A 25,390-nucleotide genomic window follows, 5' to 3' on the forward strand; every position below is an offset into this window, starting at 1 on the left:
ACATGTGACTAACTGATGAGATCTCTTGCTATGGTGGGTATCCCTTCTGGAATTTTATGAATTTGGTTATTCTGAAAGATGGTATTGGGGTGTAGCAGAAAAAATGTCATTTGTGAATAAATCTTCTCTACAGAGGACTGCCTTTCTGCTTTACTGGTCCTGGATGAGTGTGTAGACCTTGCACAAGAACACTCTGTGTGCACTTCAAACTACAAATACGTATATTGAAAAAAATGCACATGCGAAGTGGTGGAAATAAAAGCTTTGTTAGACTGAAGAAACTATGATCTTGTAAGCAAACAAATCATACTGAATTTACACAAAAATAAAGGCTAATGACCATTGCACAGGCAAAAGGAAGCCACCTGTTTCATTGCATGAAACTATAATATACGTGACTCGCAAATAGGAGAAAGGGAAAACCTTTTCCTTCTCTCACACAATAGCAATCCAACAATGATTCTTCGCCAGGTTCCAAATGTGAACCCACAGGGTTCCAAGTTGGTAGATATTGCCCCCACTTGTGTTGTTGGCTAAATGAAATTTCTTCCCTGAAAGCTTCTTTGATAGCTCCTCTGATCACTCTATATAACAAGAGGATTCATCTCACAGTGTCTTATTTGATGTTAACATACTGTTTTGATTTCAGAGTAGTAAAACCATATGCTTTTGCAACAGGTCAAGTGTTGCTAGACCATTAATATGTACCTTGGTCACGTGAGAAGGCACCTCTTCTTAATTTGAAAGTAAAACTTCACCATGACTCAGATGTGTTGAAGGATGTCTGAGGCAGGGAATGTTTTAACGGTGTTTTTCAGAAAATCATCTTGAGTTACTTAGCATGTGTAAAATACAGTTTATAACTTTGAATTCCTTCCCATCAGCCTTCCCAATGGTGCTAATAGAGCAACTCCCTTTAAAATCTAAATAAGCAGCTGCTAAACTGCCTATTTTATGCAATGTGCTTAGACCATAAGTAAAGGAATTTAGGAACAACAGCTTAAGGTGTTAGCAGCTGCAGCCATCTGTTTTGCTGTGAGAGGCTATCCCAGTAGTAAATGATAGTGAGAATTGTATCCTTTACTCAGCTGTTTCAGCCCAGTCTACTTTGCTGTCTTAAACCACTGAAAAAGGTGGGTTTGAGCTGGAATGTGAAGCAAAGTACAGACACACATGCTGGCTTGGCTCTGTAGTGGAGGTTGTGACCTTTGAAAGTGAAAATGTTCCCACATCTGTTTTGCTGGAGGTACCACATTGCTTTCATAAGTCATCTCATTTGTAGTGCGGCTTTGGTTCATAGAGTGCAAGGGTCAGTTTTAGTAGCCTAAAAACAGGAAGGTATTGGTACTCCAATATGTTCTCAAAGTAAGGATCTTAAAGATACATAGCTGAAGGAACATGATATATCAAAAGCCTTGTTTTTCTTTGCTATTTTGTTAACACATTTGAAACCTAGATTGAAACCTGCTTCAGATGATATTGTTTTTTTTCTAGTGTTGCCTAATTTACATAGATAAGCAGGCTTATTGACTGCTGGGCCCTAGTAAGCTGGCGTGTGTCTACGTGGTGACTATATCAGTGGACAAGGGAACAGCTACAGGTGTCATCTGTCTGGGATTCTATAAGGCCTTTGGCACAGTTCCCCCCAACATCTTTCTCTCTAAATGTGAAAGATATGGATTTGATGGGTGCACTGTTTGGTGGATGAAGAAGTGATTGGATGGTCTCATTCAGAGATTGGATGGACTTATTCAGAGTGATCAACAGCTCCATGTCTAGATAGAGATCAGTGATGAGTAGTTTCCCTCAGAAGCCTGTACTGGGATCAGTAGCGTTTAATATCTTTATCAGTGACACAGACAGTGCGGTCGAGTGTACCCACAGCAAGTTTTCAGGCAACACCAAGCTGAGTGGTGTGGTTGATAAACCTGAGGGAATGGATGCCATCATGAGGGGCCTGGACAGTCTTGAGAAATGGGCCCATGTGAATCTTATGAGGTTCAACAAGGCCAAGTGCAAGGTCCTGCACCTGGGTTGGGTCAACCCCTGGAATCATTACAGGTTGGGGAAGAAAAATTGGACATGATATGAAACTGGACATGACCTAGCAATATGAACTTGCAGCCCAGAAGGCCAGTTTTATCATGGGCTGCATGAAAAGGAATGTGGCCAGCAGGTCAAGGGAGATGATTCTGCCCCTCTACTCTGCTCTGGTGAGACCCCATCTGGAGTCCTGTGTCCAGCTCTGGAGCCCTCAGCACAGGAAAGACAATTACCTGTTGGAGAGGGGCCAGAGGAGGCCACAAAAATGATCAGAGGGCTGGAACAGCTCTGCTGTGAGAACAGGCTGAGAGAGTTGGGGTTGTTCAGCCTGGAGAAGAGAAGAGTCTGGGGATACCTAATTGCAGCCTTTCAGTACTTAAAAGGGGCCTAAAAGAAAGAATGGGACAGGCTTTTTGGCAGGGCCTGTTGCAACAGGGCAAGGGGTGATGGTTAAACTAAAAGAGGAGAGATTCAGGCTAGACATGAGGAAGAAATTTTTTACAATGATGGTGGTGAAGCACTGGCACAGGTTGCCCAGAGAGGTGGTAGATGCCCCATCCCTGGAAACATTCCAGGCCAGGCTGGATGGGGCTCTGAGCAACTTGATCTAGTTGAAGATGTCCCTGCTTATTGCAGGGGGGTTTTACTAGATGACATTTGAAGGTCCCTTCCAACCCAAACTATTCTATGATTCCATTCTATGACATCTAGTATACCTCCCATCTTGTTATGTGGTAGATGAAGACCCTCTGATGAGTGTCTCCTCTTTAGAGAGACTAAATAAATCTGACAGTTTAGATGGTCTGTCTATGGGGACGACGAATGCTGAAGTATACAGTTCCCTGACATCATGCCTGTACGTTTCAAGGTCAAGAACTATAGGCAGCTATCAGAATTTCAAAAAAGAAGCAACAAGCAACACTTCTACATTTATAATCTGTATACCTAAAAGGGAGGCCAGAATCTGTTCTGTTCTGCACTTCCAGAGCAAAGATGTACAAATTCACCTAATCGGGGATTATGGGAAGTGTCACCTAAAAGCTATTTGGACCACAGTCATATTAGGAGAAATGTTCCAGGTCAAAGAGGCAGAGTAGCAGCATGGCACCAGAAAGATGCATCTGCGGCTACAATTCAGTAAGACAACTAAAGCTATGTAACATCTAGCTGCTGAAATACAGTAAAATAAGAAGAAACAAACAAACAAACAAAACCAAGAATTAAGAATCACTTCTCTGGGGCCTTGCTGGGAGGCTGTTATGCTGGAGACATTCAGGGTCAGGCTGGAGGGGGCTCTGAGCAGCCTGATCTAGTTGAAAATATCCCTGCTCATTGCTGAAGGGATTGCACTAGATGATTTTTCAAGGTGCCTTCCAACCCAAACCATTCTATATGCGTTGTTCTAAAAACCCCACAAAATGTTAAGCTTTGCAGTCCTCAAAGCGTTATAGTGTAGTAATGGAGCTGTATGTTACGCTGTAGTTTGGCGCCCTCCTCCACCATAAGATTTCTTTCTTGAAAGAAAAAGATAACACGCTTATACGTAGTAAGTTATGTCTATTTATATAAATTACATAGTCAGATTCTCTTGCTTCAGTTCTCTTTGTAGCTTGTCCTCAGTCCACTATCATGCTATGGCTCTGCTACTCTAAATTATAACTTCATACTTTATTTAAAAGTTGTCCTAACTTTTTGACTTAAAAAAATATTAAATTAAATATGGCCTGCTGACCCTGCATTTAAAACGAACTAGTGCAAACAAGAGACACTTGCAATAAGGCAATGTGAGAGCTTGGATGTGCTTATCTTCACCTTTCTTCCTAAAGTCTGTAATTTTGCAGTCTCTGCAATTCTAAAGTTTTCTTAAGTTGAATCTAACACTGTAAGACTTCGTTACATTGCGTTTTGTCTGACTTTATATAGGCTGAAGTAGTGCCTCTTTTCACTGTACTCTATTGCTTTTTGCAGAAGCCTATGGGTAACACGGTCTTGCCCCACTGTGAGAGCAGGGGCTTTGACTGTTTTTCTGTGTAATGAGGCAGCCAAGCTGAAATCTTCGCTCTGTAGAGAGTTCTTTATCCTGGCTCATGCTGATTCAGCAGTGCAGGTATCGAGTCTATGCTCCTTGCTTTGCAGGCTGACATTCTAATCTTTTCCTTTCTCTGCTCTCAATCCCCTCTCCAATTCTGAGAAATACCGAGTTAGAACAGCATTTTTCTTCGCACCTCTTGGTTATCTTTAATGCTGACGAGATAGGTACGCTGTAGATCTACCATGCAGAAAGGCAGATCATGCTGTACTGTACACTGTAGTCAGTCAAATGAACTTCTAAACTAAAAGCCTCCAAAGGGTTGGCAGCTTTGGCGATAGCTTTCACCATGGCAAAATGCATTGGGTGTGTTTGAGTCTTCATTCCAGGGACCGTTTGTAATGCTAGTGAAACTGTATGAGTGTCTGCAGGATATACCAGATCTTGGAATTCAACAACCCTGAACAACCTTAGTCTCTAATCTTTTTCCACTAGGCCGTGTTGTTAAATACTATAGGCAGCGTATAATTTTAGAAAGTTGCGTATTTTGTTTTCATTACTGAGCCAATTAATATCTGAACTCTTTCATGCTAATATTGAAGATTTGGTGACTTCCTCAAATTATTTATATACAAAAACAGTATGTCTATGACGTTAGGCCATTTACTTGTAGGCTGATGTATAGCTATAAGTGGAGAATTTGGGAGTTATGTTATTTTTCTACTTTGTTTACAAGTTACCCATGTCTCTGAAGAATCATACTATTGACCACCTGGTAAGTAACATATGTAAGAAAACTGGAACATATTCTAGTAGCACAGATACAATAATTAAGATTAGTATAGTGATAGTGTAAACTGGAGCTCAGTGTAATGACTAAAGTAGGATACTTAATATGAGGACAACAGAAAGTAATCTTGGGAGAGGAAAAGCTTGATCAGCAATGGAGGCTGGTTGTAAACTTCATTTAGGTTATCATAAGGTCAACTTCTGGGAGGATAGCAGTGCAGGAAGACTGCGGCTGTAGTCTGTGTTGGGAGGATCAAATTCTGTGTGCTTTCCTGCTCTCTCTGCAGATTTTGATCTGCCTGGGAACCAGAGACTCTATTTGGGGAACTTTACCCTAGGCTGGAGGCGACAGTACAAAGTGGTGGAACCCTTTCCCTCCCTCTTACCTTCCCAAGGCAGAGAAACCCATTACATTGGTGTGATTCTCTCATGCATTTTCAGTATCGGCAGATACTTCCACTACCTCTTCTCTTGCTCCTCCCAATGCAACCACCGAAATAAAAACAACCCAAAAACCTTAAGAATTAACTGCTTTGATCTGACATTTGGTGAGGAAGAACTTGGCACCAGCTTGTGCTGTAGTAGGTGGGATGCATAGAGGCCAAGGCACAGGTCCAGCAAGCTGCAAAGGAGCACAGAAAATATGAATATTGTGAGAGTGTACTAGAGTCGATTCCTAATATTTTGGGTGTTGTTTGGTTGTGTGTATATTCAGAGTAGCAGTATGAATGTTGATTGTCTCTGGCTAAGAAAAAAATTGAAATGGTGCGACTCCAAAGTAGCACGGACTGAAATCCTTGCCCTGGCAAAAGATTTCATGCTATGTGGTGGCAATTCACTGTATGCCTTCCAGTCAAACCTTCCTAATTTCTGAATCTTAAAATGTGCCAGTGTCCTTTTGCTAAAGACTGGTCGAACCAGTTCCCAGGTTGATGGGTTTCCCATATTTCTTTGTTAGAAATTGTTTTATTTCAGGGAGTGGACATGACAGTTGAGGAATTTTAGGATGGGGTCAAATGCACCAAGTATGTGGTGGTATGGTTCAGATGAGTTCTGCTCACTATATTTAGATTTTGGGAAAGGAATTCCTAGATCTGGTTATATAGTAGTGAAGTATAACCAATGTGTTTTCCTTGCCACCTCGCCCCATGACATTTTCTTTCTGTGGCTGAGTGAGTATATGCTTTGTAAGGCAATAATCCCTACATTAAGAGAGTACGTATCTTTTCTCAGACAGATTTAATGCAAGTAGTAACCTTACAGAGTTAGTTTGCAAGTCCAAGGCCACTGTTTGATTCTGTAACTTCAGTAAAAGGGGGTTAAAAGTGGAAAAGACCTAGAAGTCATGCTATCCACCCCTCAGTTGATGCTTGGGTCATGAAGCATTAGACCCTTGTGGCATTTGTTAATGCTGCAGCATGGGATTGTCCAGACTGATTTGTTCATCCACCCATCATCAACTTGGCTTGGAAAGTGGTGTCAGATATGATCCTCATTCCTCTGCTTTGTGCTGGCAGGTTATTGTTGCTGGTTTCAGTTACCATTGCATCAGGCACAGAAAATAGACATTTTCCTCCCCCCTCAAATTCAATTACAGCTTTGGTTGTGGATATCAGACACATTCATGATACTTCATAGCATCAAAGAACAAAAATAGTCCAAGGATGTTTGTCATAGCCACAGGCTGCAATATTATACTGACTCATTTTGGTGCGCAGTAAAGTATTAGGGAGGGAGAAAAAGGGGGAGAAGAAGCACTGTGCAGATGCTGTGCAAGGCTGTCTAATGCCTAGAAATAGATCAGTACTTTTTGTGGGGCCAGGTCTTTTCTCATAGGAAACCTTGAATTTACAGATTCATTCAAAGTGATTTGATCTGTACCATTTCCTGTCACACAAAGTGCTGTGTTCAAATACTGCAATGCATCTGTTTTGACAGATATGGTAGATTTGGGGAGTCATATGAATAGAGAAGTGGGGAAGCTGAGCTATTCATAATTCTCTTTCAGGATGGCTACCTGAACACAGCCACTTAATGTTGGGGTTGGTGTTTATTCACTCAGTTTATCTCTTAAGGAGAAAAAAGTACTCTGGCACTCTGTATATTAACCTTTGCTGAAAACTCGCCTGGTATTGTTGCTGCTGCTCTCCATCGTCTTTCTGTCTAAGTCTTTATTGCCTTTTTGTTGTACCATATCTGTAAATGTTGTCTGTGTTCCTTGAGGTAGGAAGCATGGCTGTCTATTTTGGTCGACTTCTGGAGGCTTTTTGAGTGATTCTTCAGGAAAAAAAAGGTGAAATAAAAATGTGCCTGCTGACTAGCAGAGAGGTTGCTTCCTCCCTGCTGAGACCTTCCCTGGTTGTTGGCACCCTGTGCAGACAGGAATGGATCTGGAGAGAACTCTGTGCGAAATTCCTCCTTCACCAATGCTCCTCTGTCTTGTGTTTCTGCTGTGTAGACCTTGTTAGAGTAAGCCATGGCTGAATTAGCATTTCAGAGATGGTGCAGTGTCTCAGATGGTTTGGGTTTTCTGTTTTGTGTGTACGTTTTCTTTCCCTTCTGCCTTTCTCCTAATAATTAGTGCTGTGTGGAGAATCTGATCTGCTATCTGCTTGTTGTCTTCATTATTGAGTTGTAGCACTAAAGTGCAGTGTCATTATCCAGGAGTCTACATTTATGTCTTTAATAAATTCACTCTTACTGCTTTACACAGGGTGTTAGATTGATGGAAAAAGCTCAAAACAAGGGAGCAAGTTTCCTCAGTGTGTTGTGCTACTGTTCAGTCGCCTTTGAGATCCTGGTCCTTGAGCCATAGGCATAAGGAGCACAATTGTTTAAATTGTGACTTTTCAGTGAAAAAATGGGAGTGCCCTACAGAGGGTACCTCATCATTGCAGAATGGAATGAGTGTGTTCATTTGAATCATAAAGCTTGATGACTACACAGATGGTTTTGTTTCCTCCTTGAAATGAATGGGTGTTTAGGTTCGTGTAGTATGTGCATGTGTTCCCAGTATCAGAAATAAAATTCCTTGCCCAAAGACAGGCTGGCTTTTCTCTTTTGCTTTAGCTTCCAGTGGTCATACAATCTGATTACACATTTATGCATTGAATGACTCCTGCTGCTAGGACAAAATAAATAAAGGCCTTGAAAGACTTTCTTAAAATAGTCTAGAAAGTAGAAGGTGAAAAGGTGAAGGTGAAAGAAGTCTTGTATTTTATTTTAAACCTTCTCAGTTTTAGCTCCCAGACTTAAACTGAATCACAGCTTGTTCAATTGAGCCAGCTTCGTGAATGAGATGGCACTTGTTTCCAGTTCTTCAGACCACACATGGTAGAAATTAATTTCCTGAGTAGTTGGGCTCTAGGGCAAATCTCATGCCTGCAGTGGGAATGACCACTCAATCCAGAATTACAAAGCAGCAAAACTAGTGGGAAGTGTGTTGAGGTTGTGCCGTCAGAAGAAAGAGCTGTGTGCTTGTTCTGACAAAACAGGGATATGGGGAAGATATTAATTTTACTAATTTGCTGGCCATTAAACCTGCATAACCCTGGGTACATCATACCTCACTGGTGTTGTATGATAGAGGTTGGACCCTCATCTTCGTGTTTATTATGTATTTCAGCATGGACACAGGCAGAACAGTGGCAGCCAATCTGATGTAATTGTGTTAAATTCTCTTAAAGCATTGCCTTGTTTATCAGGATCAGCAGGCTGTTTTCTTTTGTAACGATACTGTTCTATTACCTCTCTCCTTCATGAGACACTTTTCCTCCTCAGTGAAAGATGGCTATATTTTTCTCTTTTAAGTAAGACTGATAACTTGCTATTACTCACATGGAGGATGAACTTCTGTGAGAGAAAATCCTTTCCTCAGATAAAATTACTGTGATTCTTCCTTGTGTTGAGTAACTTCTTCTCTTCAAGTACATGCTGCCTAAGTAAGGGCATGCCCTTCAAAGCCCATCTTTCATCTCCTTTTCAAATCTGTATTAATTTCTGGCATGTCAGTCACCTCCATGGATTGTGTCATTGTCACTACAGGATTAGATTGGATTATTCATTTATTAATCTTTCTAAAGTAACATTTGGACACATATCTAGAATTAATATAGCTATTGAAATCAGTAGTAGATAATGAGTTGCATACAGGCAGAGAAGCTACCTTATTTTGGATAAAGCTGTTTAGAGCAGTAATGTTTCCAGTACCATGAGCACAGTGGAGGCAGGAATAAATTGGTTGACTGTTTCTTATGTCATTATCTAATTTTACTTCCTTTGGTATCTTCTCTGAAATTACCAGACTGCGTGGAGATCTTAAGACTGATAAAGAGGAGCCGTTCTCAGCATAAAGATGGACCTGTGTTAGTGACAAGGTACCCTGTAGATTGCCTTATCAGCCACAGCAGATTGGGAAGGAAGTTGCCTTGACATATGCATATTAATTGTTTGTTTTTAATAAACTGCCAATTTAAAAACTCTTCAGGGTAGAGTTAAATTCATTCTCTCTCCTGGTAATAAACTTCCCAGGGAAAATTCTGGAAGCACTCTGTGGTTAAAGCTGACACTTCAGATGGAAAGAAGTTGAGGTGTTGGTTTCTTCTTGTGTGCAGCAGAGCTATGCAGGGTATGGCTGTCACAGCCCCTTATGTCCTACCTCTCTTTCTTCCTTAGCCTAAAGCACACAAACAAGAGGAGGAAGTGTCTCCAGAGGAAGAAAGATAAGGGCGATTTCTGCATGTGCTTTGCTAAAGAGTCATTGCAAGTCTTCACTGAGTATTGATTCTCATGACTTTCAGGAAGGGAAACGCAGTTAATCCTACTTCATGGGTGATGAGACTGAATAAAAAAGCAGCTTACTGAGTTGTCCAAAATTACTTAGCCAGAGCGTGATGAAGGCAAGGAATCCCCAATACTCCACCTCCATGCTCCCCCTACTCCGGCAATTTATTCTCACTGTCAGCAGCAGTGTTTATAACCTTGAAATTGTGATGCAGTCTGATATGTTCCTGAAGCATGCATTCTGCTCTTGCATGAAGCAGCAAGCTCCCTAGCTCCTGAGATCACCCTAAATAAGGGTCATAGACCATTTTTGCTGATGGCCATGTTTATTTCCCGGTACACTGTCACGCCAGCTGTGCTGCGCTTCCAGGACCGGGGCTCCTGTTTGGTGCTCGTGCTGCGTGTCCCCCTGAGACCGGCCTCTGCAGAGCAGTGAAGTTTGGAGCAGAAGGCTTGGGGTGCTGCGGTCAATCAGCACTTTGAAAGGCCCACAGTGCAGTTGTGGTGGGATTTGTATTCTCAGGTTTATCATAGCAATTCTTAACTGCACTTTCCCACTGTTGCTCAGAATAAATAGGTTTTACTGTTGAAAACAGGTTTTGTTTTGGAGATTGTTCTCATGGAATGGGCTCTTTAATGTTTTTTCTGTTCCTGCAAGGACACAGGAGTAGTATTTCTGTCTAATGAAAGAGGACTTTTTATTAAGTGGCAAATTAATGCAGGGTATTTAAAGCTCTCAAGTGACTCTCTGGCTGTGGTGAAAGTATTTTTTCCTCTTAGGACTTTACTGTGGGCGTTGTACTTTTTCTCTAAACTTTAGTACTGATCCTTGCAAGCTAAGCTGTTCTTCCCATATGTTGCTTTTTTGAGAAAGCTGAGCCTTGTATAGTCACAGGTACATCTTGAACGTAACTTACTCTGTCTTCTCTTCACAGTCGTCATAGAAGACTTTGTCTGAAGATGGTAGTATCAACCAGCAGGACTGCTACAGAGTACTTTCGGCTCAGCCTTTCCATTATAGATCTCCCCTGTGAGTGGCTTATCCTCTAGCTCAGATGTTTGAAGTGCTTTCAGGCTGAAACTGAATGTTTGAGTTCTCTGCCTACAAGCAATCGCCACCCTAATATTCCCTTAAAAGCAGGTTAGCTGCAGAGAGCGTAATGTAATCCTCTGTCAGCTTTCAGCGCTTTCCAGCTGAAAGTGTTTAAACACTTTCCAAACATTAAATTAATACTTGCAGCACTTCTGTCAAATCAGTGACTTGATGCTAGGGATAAGTAGATCAATTTTGTACATATGAAAACAGAAGCAAAGAGCAAAGTGTCGTACAGAAGGTCATGATTGCGGAGCTAGGAATACAAGAGTCCGGTGTCACAGATTCCAGCCTGTTTTAAGAATGAGAGCCCTTAAGACGACTGATGAGTTATTTGTTTTTTGTTTTTCTTCCATCTGAGATCATCTTAGTGTTGCCTGAGATCTGTGTGGTGGTGATAAGTCCTGTTTTTTCGAACGTGCTTGTATGGCTCTTGACTAACCAAGCCAGCCTCTTGATGGGGGTTTCTAAAAGTAGCCTTAATAAAGCAAAATAAGAAATCATGTTAAGATTCTGTAACAAGTGACCTAATTAAGGTTGCACTATAAGTAGGAAATACAGTGCTTTAGAGCTTACCAGCATCTGCTTTCAAAAACTTCTTTAAATGGGTTGCATACAGGGGTGTATACTTCAGTTGGGCAAAATAAACACTACCTTGCATTTATGCTAAGAAACATATCATGTTGAATGGACTCTTTTGTTTAAACTTGACGTAATTATGCCAGTTTCTCTCAGGGAAACAAAAGCCTTTGCTGTTTTTGGTTCTGTACTTGTAGGGTGCAACAATTGTCAGAATATGTTTAGTAATAGTTCAAAGAAGGAAACTTTTGATCATAAATTGGATGGGTAAGTTTTTTGCTTAAGTTTTTTGCTTTCGTCTCTGACCTTTTCCCCTTTCTCTGTATTCTTCTGTCTTAGTTTTGGCAGATACAAAAGTGGAAAAATATTATTTTGATTTGATCTTTGGATCAAATTTTGTCTATCTTCTCAGTGTGTGTTCCCTCATGACATGTCTTAGCCTCAGTGATTTCCTCAGGCTTTTGTTCTTATTCACTTGCCCCTGGACAGTAGTTGGCATCTTCCTTGTTTGAATGCTCTTCCAGAAATGTCTTACTGTAAGCAACTGGTCACTGTATGTCTGTCTAGCTATTTCCTAGTCTAATGACCTAGTCAAAATTAGCAACTGTGAAGTCAGCTGTTTGACATGGGTATTTGGAGAACTGTGGGAGGCTTGGCTATACAGAAGACTTGGCAGATGCTTGAGGCAATCAGCTTGCTTGTCTAACCTGAAATCTCTCATCTGGGAAAATGAGGTATATTACAGCATGAAACAAGCCATTTTTCCAAAGTGTTTCAATGGGCAAAGGAAGGAAATGTTGAATTTAGACATCTGCAGAGAGACTCAGCCTCTTGTGTCTGACTGTTAAACAACTCTGCTATGCAGCAGCACAAATAACTGAGTTTCTATGCTGTCATCACTTTAAGACCAAATAGCAGCATTTATATATTTGTGTTTAATAATATAGAATTGTGTGCAGGTCTGCAGTTCCCTGCAGAGACAGCAGTTGAAACCTGTGAAGTCTATACAAGTGAATCAAGAATTTGAAGATTGACTTACTTTATGAATTCTAATAGGTCTTTGTTTGCCATTGCATGCTAATAGGAAGATGAAGGAGGAAAGCAATAAAGACACAGCATGTGTGAAAACAGATATTCCATTAACCTGAGATCCTGTGGCTCTTGATGCTTGATCATCACTCAGGATACATCTGCTCTCAAGACCAAGTTACTTCAGGGCACAACTTTATGTGTATTGACTAAGGGATCCAACGGTAATTTTCCAGGTCTGTGCTGGGACAGATGATTTCAGTGACTTCCGCAATTATATAATGGTGTCCTATATCTCATGCTTGTTGCTCAGGCTTCAAGAGGGAGATTACCAAAAGCTGACTGAGATCTGAAATAAAAAGGTTAAAGGAGACAGCATAGTCAGAGATGATACTACCAAAAACTGGGGAAAGCGCAGAGGGGAACAAGGAAAACAAGGTGCCCAGTAACTGCTCTTTCAAGTTCAAAGCACACTGGGGAAAGTAACCTGTAGGATTTTGACTTCATATCTTGCATTTTAACTTTTCTTCCCCCATGAACAAGCAAATTAGGAACAACTTTCAAAGGAAAGTTTGCAATATTTTATTTTCCTCTAATCTGCAGCTCTGTTTCTCTTGCAGAATTATCTACATTTGTGTGGCAACCAGATCATTGTTGCTGCTAGCTGTAGAGGTTACATTAAAAAAATCTGTATACTGTATGCAGCATTTGTTTTCACACCTGTTTGCAGAGATGCTTACCCAAAAGGAAAGGCTGCACACAGGTAACACCATATTCCATTGCTCTAGCCTGCCCACAAAGGACTGGAGAGCTTCAGGTGATACTCAGGTTATGTGGAATAAATACTGCAGCCAAACCTACTGCGTTTGTTGTGTTGCAGTTTTTGAGTCTGTAGACTAAGCACAAACAAGCCTTTTTAAATTTTTTTTTTTCCCTTTTTACTTCTGCAAAGATAGGTGCTGCTCCTCAAAGTCAAAAATACGTGATTTTGATGCTTTTGCTGAACAGACTTGTTGGGTCTCGTGAAGTCTCTGACACATATTGGGGCAGATGTGTGATTCAGTGATGAGCACACATAAATTTTAATTTGCATCCCTTTTAAAAATTCCCTTGACACAGAACCTTCTGTGAGCTGAACTGGAGCAGATCAGCTTCCTGTGCCCCAAATCTCTGCAGGGGCAGGGCTGCAGCCACCTGCTAAAAACTCTTGATATAGTTCTGTTTAATGAGATCATGTGTGTGCAAGTACCTGTAGCAACACTTCCGCGGTTGTCTTGAAGAGCAGAGGTGTTGTAGCAGTATATAGCACAATAGGTGGCACTGGATTTTGTACTATATATGGGCTTACAGATCTTCTTTACTGCATTGTTAGAAATTGACAACTGAAGTCTGTGGTCAATTTTTTTGGTTGTTTTTTGTTGTTGTTTTTGTGTGTGTATTGTGGGGGGTTGTCTTTGTTGTTTGTTTTGTTTTGTTTTTTCTGGTTGGTTGGTTGGTTGGTTTGTTTATAAACTATAATTTGTTCCTTGCTTACATATTAGTCTTGCTTCCTTTACTGATACTGATGATTAGAGCCTTAGCAAACATTCACAATTCTGCCTCTGTCTCTTCATCTTATCATGAAGTGACTCCTCCTTTGCTTATCCACAATCTGTGCTCATATGAACATTGGATTTTTTTTGTGGAGTAGCTGGGCTGAAAGACTTGCTACCATTTTGAAGAGATGCTCTAGTGCTGGGAGAGCTGTGAGTACAGGGAAGGAAAACACGTTATAATCAGCCAGTTGATTATATTCATTCTGACTTTTATGCAGAGAATTGCTCATTAATTTTTCAAATTAGCCCCAAAAATAGGTAGCTGCCAATTACAATACTGAGCATTGGTTCACCAGTCAAATTCAAGTTACCACTTCTGGCAGCCAAACTGCAAAAAAGAATGGAATCTTCGCAGTCAAATATGGAAGACCTTTCACCCAAGAGATACTCCGAGCTCTCCTGTAGGAGAAATATCAGATGCAATGATAAACTTTAATTCTGAAAGTCACAGCTTATCTGTAACTAGCCAGTCACTGAAGCCTGAGAAGACAGATGGGTATGCAGCTGCTAGATGTTCCTGTGTGGCAGGCTGTTCTCTGGGGACCTGTGACTGTATGGTCTATGGCTGCCAAAACAGAGGGGTATCATCCCGGCCAAGTCAAGTCTGAGTGTTCTGAGCACCTGTGATGCAGATAAAAAGTAACAAATTAGTAAAGGATGGGAAAACAAAACCTTCTTTGTCTTAGTTTTGCCCAGCTTCTCAAGCTGTGGCCATCTCAAATTCATGTGTGTTGCTACGCAGGTGCACGTCTCTCCTAAATGCTACCAATGTATGCCTGTCCTTATGCTTGGGTATTTGGCAACGAGGAGATTTTAAGATACAACGTTATTGTCTGAAGTAGCAAGTTAGTTTTCTGGTCTTTGTGCTCCCTTACTTCCCTTGGCTCTGTACAATCAGTGGAAGGAAAGAGGAAGGTTTTCTCAAGGGATACAATAAAGCAAGAGCCTGGTGTAACTGTTCTGGATGGTCTCCTAGAAGACTCTTCATCTCCTTGTGTTGACTACATAGGGATGTTGTACAGCTGCAGATCTGTAACTGTCAAGGTTTAAAGCAAGGCAACAATAAACCATGGCAGATGCTCTCTGTTGCCCCCTCACCCTCCCTCCACCCTCTCCTTTAGATCGGAAGGTTGATAAGGAATATAAAGTGGAAGGAAGAGAGACTTAGACTTCAAGTTGGAAAAGGTTTTAAAGGCTTTACTAATGCTACTAATAAGTAGAGAAAATATACAAAATACACAAAACCAAACTTGAATGCCCAGTATGGAGTTGGCATCACTCCAGAGGCGGCCGATCTAGGAGCTGGCGGCTCCAGCAGCTGCAGGGCCGGCACCTGAAGTCATGGACGGAACTTCACAGCAAACTGGAAGCTGGATTTTGGGGATGCAGGGCCTGAGGCCTGTAGATCGCAGGCAGACAGACAGGGCCCTCCCTAAATTCCAGCCCTGGTCGAAGAGGGAGGAGACCCTCGTGATCAGCCTCTTACAAAGGGGGTATGGTGATTATGGGGTGGAATACTCGGTTAGTTTTGGTCATCTGTTCCATCCACCCCTCCTGCCAAACACACCCCTCTCATTTATGGGATGTTATCAGAATTCTTAGCTGTCGCAGCAATAAATCTAAGCATGAGCTTCTTCAGCATTCCGTTGGTCCTCTTATCAGCACCAAGTACAGTGTCCGAAAGACACGCAGGCAAAAATTCAGAGAAGTACAGTTACTTAGAAGAACTTAGCTGAAAGGAAAAATTCACTAAAAGAGAACTGGTCTTGTTTTTAACAAAACCAGGACAATGACCTACAATTATGCGTTATGAACAGTTCCAGTATTTTTAACCAATGTCCATATAAGTGGTTTGATTTAATAACCTCATGGAATATTGATTTCATAATGATACCACTTTTAAACTAAATGGTCTCATTAAGGGTTAACTTGTGATGATCTTGATAACATCAGAAATAGATTTGATATTGTCTTCCTTCACTCAAGGGCCTCACTCTACACTTGTAAGGTTTCAGTCTTTTGTTATAGATTGAAGTTCCTAAGAACTTTTTTGCCACCTTCTTGTCTAGGGTGCATCTCTCCCCTGTTCTGTGAGTCTCTGTTGCACAGGATCTCTTGATGTTCAATTATACATGTAGTCAGATTCTAAACTCCTGCAAGTTGTGTCTTATGTGAAAATGAACCTTACCAACAGCGGTTGTACATTTCTATCAAAATGAAGTCACTGCTCTTGCAGACGCAGTGATTGAATGACCCAATTTAAAATAAAAGCAATGATTTTGAGGGAAACAAATATTTTTTACCTTTTCCAAAGGTCCAGCTGCATGCAGGTATCCAGTGACAACCTCATCTTTGGTCACATAATGCTCTCTCTGTAATAAGCATCGATACAAAGCAAGAATGTGATTATATTGTCACTATACAGCTAGGATATAAATAGAGTTTTAACGGATTCCATATCACTTGCAGGGCTCCTGCTGCGCACTGGTGATGGTGATGCCTTGAAATGTTCATTAAAATGACTTGAAGTGTTGTTTAAGCAGAGTGTCTCACACAGTCAGCTAAGTTGGCTGCTGTTTTCAATTCACTGTATCAATCAGGACTTCAAGTCTCTACATTTTAATTTCTTTTGTGTCAGAGTCAACTTTGTTGGCTCGTTTGTGCACCTCAGTTGCATAAATTTCCTTCTCAGCTGTCAAAAATAGGTAATGGACTGCTTTGTAAAGAGCCCATACTCTGAGGACTCTGGAAAGCTTTTTCAGAGTCTCAATTTATGAAAAACAGTTTTAGCTTTTTCTTCTGAAGTTTAAATACTATAGCTTAGGTACTGTCTAGTATTTTTAATAGCCAGTCCTAAAGGTTCAGCCATAGGACCTGTTAGCTGCTAAATGCTGACAAGCACTGTCAAACGTTGATTGTGTAGATGAGTTTGGCAGGATTTTAGGATTCTGACCAAGCACAGAAGTAGAGTACCAATGAGTGTCCAGAGCTCAAGTGATTTTTTTAAAACTTGAAAAGGTGAAAAGCTATGCTTTCACCTTCCAGATTAATTCTCTTTCTGCCTGAGGGAAGTAAGAGGAAAGAGGGTGTTGAAAGCTATGGTGCTGGCCTACCATAATGATGAACTTTCATTTCAGTAGTTCTAGTGTTTGATACAGACACTTTGTTTTAACTCATCTGTGATGTTTCCATTGTAAAATAATAAATTCGATCAATGACTTAGTATTTTTACAATCTGAAACCTGTGAGCAGCCTTCAGAAGAAGCCTGGCTTCTTCTAGCTATTCATAAAAATACATATGGATGAGTTTTCTTCCTGTATCTTCATCCTGCATCATAATATGCAAATCTGGTACCTTGTCTATATCAGGCAGGGCCATATAACCTTCTGTATCGAATGATGAGAGGGCCTCTTGGGGCTGGTTAAATTATTGGTCCTTGGAGTAAGTATTTCCTCTTGCAGTTAGAAATCTCTTAACTCCTTGTCTAAAAGGGCAGTAGAGCGTATTAGCAGTTTGGATCCTTGAGACTGTAAAGAGATTAGTTACAACTTTCTTCTCAGACTTCAACACCATCCCTTTTTGACTAATGGAATCCCTGGCTTAGGTGCTAATAATTAAAAAATGGTATGTTTTGTTTGCATATGCTCCCTCTCTTCTGTGATGAGTGAATTTATACAGCAATCAAAATCCTATTGTTTTCCTCTTCCTTGGTAATGACTGTGCCAAACACCAAGGATATTTTGTGATTTCAAGCTTCTGTTTTCTTATTGGAAAATATTCTGGCTCTGTCACAACCTTTTAAAGGTGAGCTGTCTGGATAACTCTTTGGGGACAGTTGGTTCTGTCTCTGCTTTCCTTTAAGATGACACTGCAGTGAGCTTGGCGGTTGTTGGAATTTGAATTTCTAATGACTGTCAGAAGAAAAGGGTCTCTGCATTAATGACTATTCATGATACTTTAAAAAATATCCATAAAGTTTCAGTGGCTATATCCATGCTTAAATGTTAACAGCTGTGGATAGTGACACCCTAATAGTAGATGGTAATATGAAATTAATTTGCAGAAAAATTCCTCTGTCTGAATATTTTAAAAATTAATAATTAAAAAAAAATCTTGAAATGTGTGCTAGTGTGAGACCAGGGAGATCAGTGTTCTGTGGAAGCCAGTAGTGATACAGTGTTCATTGTCCGACATTTGATCCTGCGAAAGAGCTGCTGGAATTGTTCATTGTATTTATCTGTCTTATTTCAGCTTGTTTGGGGCAGAAAATGGTCTAGTGATATGGAAAGAATCTTTTCCCCAAACCCCGCAGGATCTCTTGCATCTAAGAAAAAGGGCAAGAGGTTTCACACTGAGTTCAGTGTCAGCAACAACAGTGTGGGTCTGAAAAGTTCACACCTATCCTATTTCATTGCAGTTACCCTGAAACTGTGTTCCTCTAGTAACAGCAGAAATGCAAAACCCAAACAATGAATTTAGGTTCAGTTTAGGCATGCTTCCACCCCCACCCTCCAATTTTCACTTTCTTGAGACCATTTTCTTAGTTATATGTTGGAAGTGCAGCATCCAGTATGAAATGCTTTTTTTTTTTTTTTTTCAACTGAAATGGGATTGGTGATTCTCGACGAGATCTTAATTGCTTTTGGTTCACAACATACTCGGGGTTGCTAGGTAGTACGTAGCTCAGCACTACCTCAGCCTGCTGAAATGAGTCTCATGAGAGGAGTAACAGAATTGGGGAGTTTGCAAGTTAGGTATGATGTACAATGTCAAATAAGTGGTGGAGGAGTGGACTAGAGTTGGCCTTCAACAGCTTTTTGTAGTCCAAGAATAAGAGAGACTGGCACAGGGATAAATTTAGCCCCTGGGGTCAGAACTGCAGTAGCTGTCTGGGCTGCAGGTCCAAGCTGAGTTGTGTCACCAGAGCTCCCGGCTGAAGGGTTTAGCAGCATCTGCCTTCTCTCTGCTTGACTTGTAGCATATGAGCTTGCTTTCATGAGTGCTAAAATATGCTTGTATAAAATTATCCATCATATACTATGTGTAAAGGCTTTGTATAGATTACTCAAGAGAAGAAGTGAGAAGGATATAGACTCCTCCTGCTGTGTTTGTTTGGAGATGGCAAGTCGGCTTTGTCAGCTCTGATGATTTCCCTGAAAGGTCTGCAGACACAGTGAAGAGCAAAGCACTGAGAAAAGAAAATTATAAAAAGGGCACATACTAGATTAATAAATTGCCGACAGCCCCATTGTATTCCTAATAATCTATCTCACAAGAAGAAAAACTTCTAGCGCACAGCCTTGAATTTATTGTACATCTATCGTGTTTTGTAGTCCTGGCACCATCTCCGTTTCAGATTTTTCACACTCTTCATCTCTCAGGTAAATTAAATACTATTGAAACAGCTGTGTGTTGCCTCTGAGAGTATTACTTCTATGTGAAAGACAGCAGTTCTCCGTAGGACAGAAATTAGATAGGCTCCTCTGGGGAGAAATATTTGTAAGACTAAATGCCAGCCAGTTGAGTTCAGCACCCATATTCTCCTGTGTTTTTTTACTGCTGATCTCTGCTGTTATTGCTTAAAAAGTATGTCCTGACACAAGGTAGACAAGTGAGAATGAAATATCTGCTAAGGATAAGGGACAAAAGGATGTACTTCAGATGTTGCTAATTGAGAGTATTGCATGCATTTGACCTATGGCTGTTGAAAACGGCATCTGTTGGGTCACTTTCATTCACTAAATGCAGTTATTTTACCAGAAGAAGGTAGGCAAGGCTTTTTGACACTTAGTCCTTGTGGACACAAAGCTGCTTTTCTCTCACTGTTTTATCCTCTAGTTATTTAAATATTCATTTTATAAATATTTTGCTACTAAATTCTCCGTACAAAGAGTGGAGAGGTTTGTGTAGAACCTCTGCCGCCTTCTTATCTTTCTCTTCTCCCTTTTCTCATTCTTTCCTTTTCCAACAGTACTCAAAGAAATAAATTATCATGCACTTAGCTATGCCAGCCAATATTTTGGTGTTTTAAGATGGGTATAATTTTGTCCCACTGATACTTGTTATAAATATACATATACATAGACTTCATTAAAAGAATACGGTGACGCACTTGTTCTAAAAAAAATGTGTTATTTAAGACAACCTTTAGCCGCTTTCTCTGTTCACCGGTATTATGATACTGCTTAGTAACATGTTCACATACTACTGCAATTTCCCACAGAACATCTGCCTTAGTGCATTTGTTTTTTCTCATTCTTTCCGGGACTACGTCTTAAATATTGCATACAATGCAAATCTCAAGGTAAGCTCAGCAATAATTTCTTCTCATGCGTGGTTCTTCATATTACTCCAATACCCGTGTTTGACGTGTGTGTGTATAGTCCACGTTGTAGCAGTGAAATGAAGGACTTTCATCCCGCCAGAAGCTGAAGCACAACAGAATCTCTGAGTTGGTTGTGCTTTGGGTTGGGCGTTAACACAGGTAACTGGCAGAAAGGTGGGGGACACGCAGAGCTCTTCTGCCCCGGTGCGCGGGTGTCCCTCAGCACTGCAGCTCAGCACAGCTCTGCTCCAGGCGCCTGAGTTGGCTGCTGGGATGTGCAAAATGGATTTTTGCAGAAGTTCATAAACAAATCAAAAATGGATTTCTTAAAGTGGGAACACTGAGGTTCACAAGCATTATCTGATTGTCACGTTTTGCCTTCCTGCTTGCTGATAGTCTTTAGCAATTAATGACAGGTGGTTGGCTTTTGATTGTATCTTGATGTAAAGTCACTCTTGTGTTGACAGCCCTTGATAATTAATTGTTAGCAGAGCAAACTTTTTTGTGTAAATCATTCTCCTCTTCATTTTCTAATTCCACCTGCCACCCAAAACCGTTTATTTATAGTAGGTCACAATACAAACAGCCAAATTACAGAAGTTTTCAACATCTCCTCTGGTAATGTGTGGGAATTATTTTTCCCTCGTACGAGCGTGCTTCTGTTACAGAACAATACAGACACTCTGCCTCAATGACACCGCTATGGCTGTGTCTGAGCCTATAGAAAACAGAAGCCCAACTGAGGTTGTAGGAGAATATATGCAAACGTTTCTTCGTAAAATGGAAGTTCTGTGGCAGACCGTATGGAGGTCGTGATAAACTCCTTTTGCTGGGTTTCCTTTCCTGTTTCTTTTGACCAGTATAATGTGTAACAAGGTAGTTCCTGTGTAGCCCAGGATTGTTTCTGGTTTGTTCCTTTTCTGTAAGGGGAGGGTATTGTATTGTAATTTTTGGTGGCACATAAGTCGCAGTTGTAATGTGGGAGTCTGAAATGTTTTGTTTGTTTATCCTCACTTTAAATTAATTTTGCTGTGAAGTAATGGAAAAGCTTTGTCTTTTTATCTTGGATAAAATTGTTGGAAGGAGTTAGATTTTATATTCTGATGTGCTAGAGTATCTTTTCTGCCAAATAAAATTGATACTCCATACTATGTCTGCAAACAAACAAACAAAAAAATCACCTTTTTTTCTATGTTTAACCTCTCTTATGTCAGTAGTTTCCAGTGGAATTTATTCTAAACACTTGAGATTATTAAAAAAAAATAAATTCAAATGGGCACTCAAGTGATGCCGGCAGGCAGATGATTCTAACTCAGTGAGACATTAAAAAATAGGGGAGGGGAAGGGCAAGCACAGAAGCAGCTTGGGCATCACACTGCTTTGTCCAAGAATAGATGAGGGCTATGTAAACAAATGGGACCTGGACAATTCTCATTTCCCATTCAGTAGGAGCCAGAAAAGGCTGTGAAGTCAGCTGGGAGTTGTGTAGTTGTTTTTATGGTGTGATCCATAAGGCTGAGTCCTAAATGCATGGAGGCAATCTTGCATGCTTTTAACAAGAGAATTGGCTTATAAATCTGCAGCTGTTGTGCACTGAAGTGCAGGATGTGTGAGTTTAATTTGCCAGGCTTTGGGTTTCTAGCTGGGATTTTACTTGAACTTGGAAATCAAGGTCCTACTGAAAACCAGCAAGACTGGCAAGAAAAGACGTGAAAAGCTGGAATGGTCCTATCTATACTGCTGAATACTACTGATAAGAGAGCTTCAGGTCAACTGATCCTGACCAGTATGGAACATTGTGAAATGCATTAGGAGCCCTTTTGCTCCGAGTCACCGCGGTGTCATAAAGGTGCCTCTCTCTGCTCGCACAAAGCGGTGCCAGCTGACCCCAGGTGTCCCCAGCACTGACTGCAGCAGCGCACACAGCCTCTGGGTGTCCTCTGTGAAATGGACCTTTGCCAGCATAAAGCTAAGGTGGATCTCTGAGAAAGTGGTTTTTCTTCTTTTCAGTTTTCTTATGCTTCATTAGAGCTCAAAGCTCCTTATAGCATGTAAAATTCTCTCTAGAAGAAAGGTGATGCCAGCAAGGAACAGACTCTAGCTACAGTCACTTCTGTAGCTTCTGTTTTGATCCAGGAATATAACAAAGTTAATGCTAGGAAAGAATTTCCAAAGCGATGCCCAGACTTTTTTTTTTTTGGGGGGGGGGGGGGTGGGAGCAAGCGGGATATGGGGTATGAAAGAGTATGAAAAGGAGGGTGTGAAAGGCTCTTGATGGTGGAATAAGATAAAAGCTCAGTCATAAAATAAACATTAAATGAATGGACAAAGTTCATAATCAGATTAACTGAGTACCTGGGACACAGAATGCTGTTTAAATTGTTAAGATAACTTGTTGTTTCTCCAGTGTCTCCTGGGAAATATGTGTAGAGCGAGGTCTGAAACCAAAGGTTTTCATGCTCCTGAAACTGATTTGTCCTCTGAACCATCCTTTCCCAGATCTAGTTACCAATTACCAGTGTCACCAAGCATTAGTCATCGATCTTGTTAGAAGTGCCACCTGCGACAGGGTTTTATGAAAAGAAAAGTAAGCCCAATTGTAGTCCGAAAGTCCTGTTCTTTGTTCACTACCTGAAGTTTGCAGAGCTCCTGTTCATATTGGATCTCTTCTGTAGATAAACAGAGGGCATGTGTTTTAGAGCCATCCAGCCTGCAAATCAGCTAAAATGACCCCTTAGTGCTCCAGGGAAGCTTCTTTTGTATCAGCGCTGAAATAATTCCATGAATGTCCTTACTTCATCTCTGGTTAGATTTTCCAGCCTAATTTAATGCCAGATATAAGAGGTAGTGAAGAGATGGCTGGTCATCTCCTCTCTCCTGAGTCCTTGTGGTGTGTGAGATTGTCTCCACTGAATATTTATGAAAGCTTATCTATTTTATTTCTGAATATTTATCCAGGAGTAGGTGCTTGCACTCTTGCCTTGAAGAGCATGCCATATTCTCGTTCTTCTAACTCTGAAAGCTTTTCAGAGTAGTGAGACTTGCTTCTCTCCGGAGGTACGTTCTTGCTAACATCTTGAACAGTATATTTTACTGCTGCTCCAAAGACATTCTGAAGGTATTGGCAGGCTATTATCTTGGCATCTTGTATCTTTTACCTTCAAAACTGTAAATATTTTTTTGTCTTCATGTGTCTGTTTCTGTGTGGTTTTTATCTTATTCATGGCTGCCTCTTTTCATTTTGCTTCCTTTTATCTGAAGTCTCAGGACTTTGGGGAAAGGGTTGTTTAGACCACTTTGTACTTCGCCAGCAAATGCATTAATAGAGCAATCTGGGGAGCCTGTATGTCCACAGCACTGATTCCTCCCTCTCGTCCCTCCTTCAGTGGACTAACTAAATTGATTTCCACCTGGTGAGGTCTGAGGGCTATCATTTCTACCTTGAGTAAATTGATGAAATTTAGACATTTTTTTAGTCTTATTTTTTTTTATTCTCATTTTTAAATCTTCTTGCTAATCATTCATTGTCATGCAGGTGGCTGGTACTGACCCCTTGTTCCTTTTCATTGCACAGACTGCATATTGTAGAGACAGTGGATTTGCTGCTAGAGCAGGAACAGAGTATAGAAATGTTTATGTCTCCAATGGGGGGGTTGTGGTTTGAGCACCAGACTGAGGTTTGGGGACTTGTTCTCAAAAACCCCCTCTCTGTCCTTAGGTTTTGGATGAGTTATGTCCAAGTATTTCTCGTCTCTGCTGTTCTGGCTTTCAATTAAAAAAACCCCAAACCAGGCAAAAAACTCTGCCAAAAATACCCAAATCACTCTAGCTACCTAATCCCCGCAAGACATTACAGAGTTTTCCTGTGCATTAATAAATGTAAGTTGCAACAAATGTAAAAAGTGCTGTACATTATTAATTGTAACTTCACAGCACGCACTTTGGTTTTTCTGACAAAGGATTGGCTTTGACTGTTTAAACAGGTCAGGTTTCTCTGAGGCCTTTGAAAAGAAACACTGGCTAGTGCAGCTTTTGTCCTTGAAAGGTGTTTGCTTGCTTTCCTTGCATGAGTACTGGTTTTGGTTTCTGGGTTTTTGGTTTTTTTTTTGTAAAGGAACACAGGCTTTCTCCAGAGTTACTGATCTCAGAGCCAAAGCCTTTGCCTGCCATTCTTGTGGGAGGATGGAGATGTCCTCTAGCTGCCTGCAGAAAGTAGGGGTCCAGGGGAGTCCCCCAGACAGCTGTACAAACCACATAGTTCAGCTCCCAAGGGAAGAATGTGAGACTCTCTCAGGCAGTGCCCCTACAAAGCAGGGCTGGAAGAAGAGTAGGGGAGGATCCTGGAGTCTTCCTCACAGGCATGCTGGGCAGCATAATGACCCATGGTCTGTTAAAGCTGGGCCATCCCTGTTTTGTGAGTCATAAAAGCTGGGTTGGAAACATTGTGTTTAAGTGAAAGCTGGGGAGAGAAGTGAATAGGAAATTAAATGTCGTTTCTGTAGCTATTTCTTGACTTAATTCTCCAGTGCTTCCTGTAAAATTGTTCCAATTTCAGTCATTGTTGTGGATATTGAGTTCCCATTTGGACAACGCAGGGAAATGGTCAGCTGCCATCTGCTAACACAAGTACCAGCCCTCCCTGTAGTGTACACAGATGTGGCTGGAAGATCCCATGAAACCGCCTGTGTGAACTTGAAATACAACTGGTGAGTGCCCTGGGAGTGTTGCTTTCTGGGAGTCATGCCCATCACCAAGCTGATTGCATCCATGTGTTTCAGTGCTGTACAGCCTTTAAAAGAAATCAGAAGGATTGCTTTTGATTATTTCTAATAGAGGAGGATGTGATTTGAAAGGCACTCCTAAAGCTAGCTAGGTAAAAATAAGTGAAATATGCTGGATAATGAAAAGCCTTTGAACTCCAGTGATGCATCGAGATTGGTAATGTTCACTGCTTGTTTTTATCTTATTAAATGTATAGTAGCACTTGCATTGCTTTGCTTAACACCTCTACATAGCACATGCTGTAAAAAAGGAGAGTTGACCTCAGAGTAACTGTTAGCAAGGGACTCTCAAGTCACACAGCATTATCACTGCTATTGTGTATTCTTATGAGTGTACGGATAGG

At 40.9% G+C, this 25,390-nt stretch overlaps 1 protein-coding gene across 2 annotated transcripts in view; it reads left to right on the forward strand.

The window, feature by feature from the left end:
* The window catches only part of LOC102096178 (transmembrane protein 263-like), a 205,112-nt gene that overhangs the window by 40,739 nt on the left and 138,983 nt on the right, over nucleotides 1-25,390 (forward strand). The window contains exon 3 of one of the 2 annotated variants that reach the window (XM_065064629.1): nucleotides 10,579-10,673. The exons of the other annotated variant lie outside the window; for it this stretch is intronic. Coding sequence (XP_064920701.1) covers nucleotides 10,604-10,673 — 70 coding nt within the window. The 5' untranslated portion in view covers nucleotides 10,579-10,603. The remainder of the gene's footprint in view (nucleotides 1-10,578; nucleotides 10,674-25,390) is intronic. 2 annotated transcript variants of the gene reach the window in all.

This window comes from Columba livia, chromosome 5 (genome assembly GCF_036013475.1).
Source record: "Columba livia isolate bColLiv1 breed racing homer chromosome 5, bColLiv1.pat.W.v2, whole genome shotgun sequence".
Taxonomy (NCBI): domain Eukaryota; kingdom Metazoa; phylum Chordata; class Aves; order Columbiformes; family Columbidae; genus Columba; species Columba livia.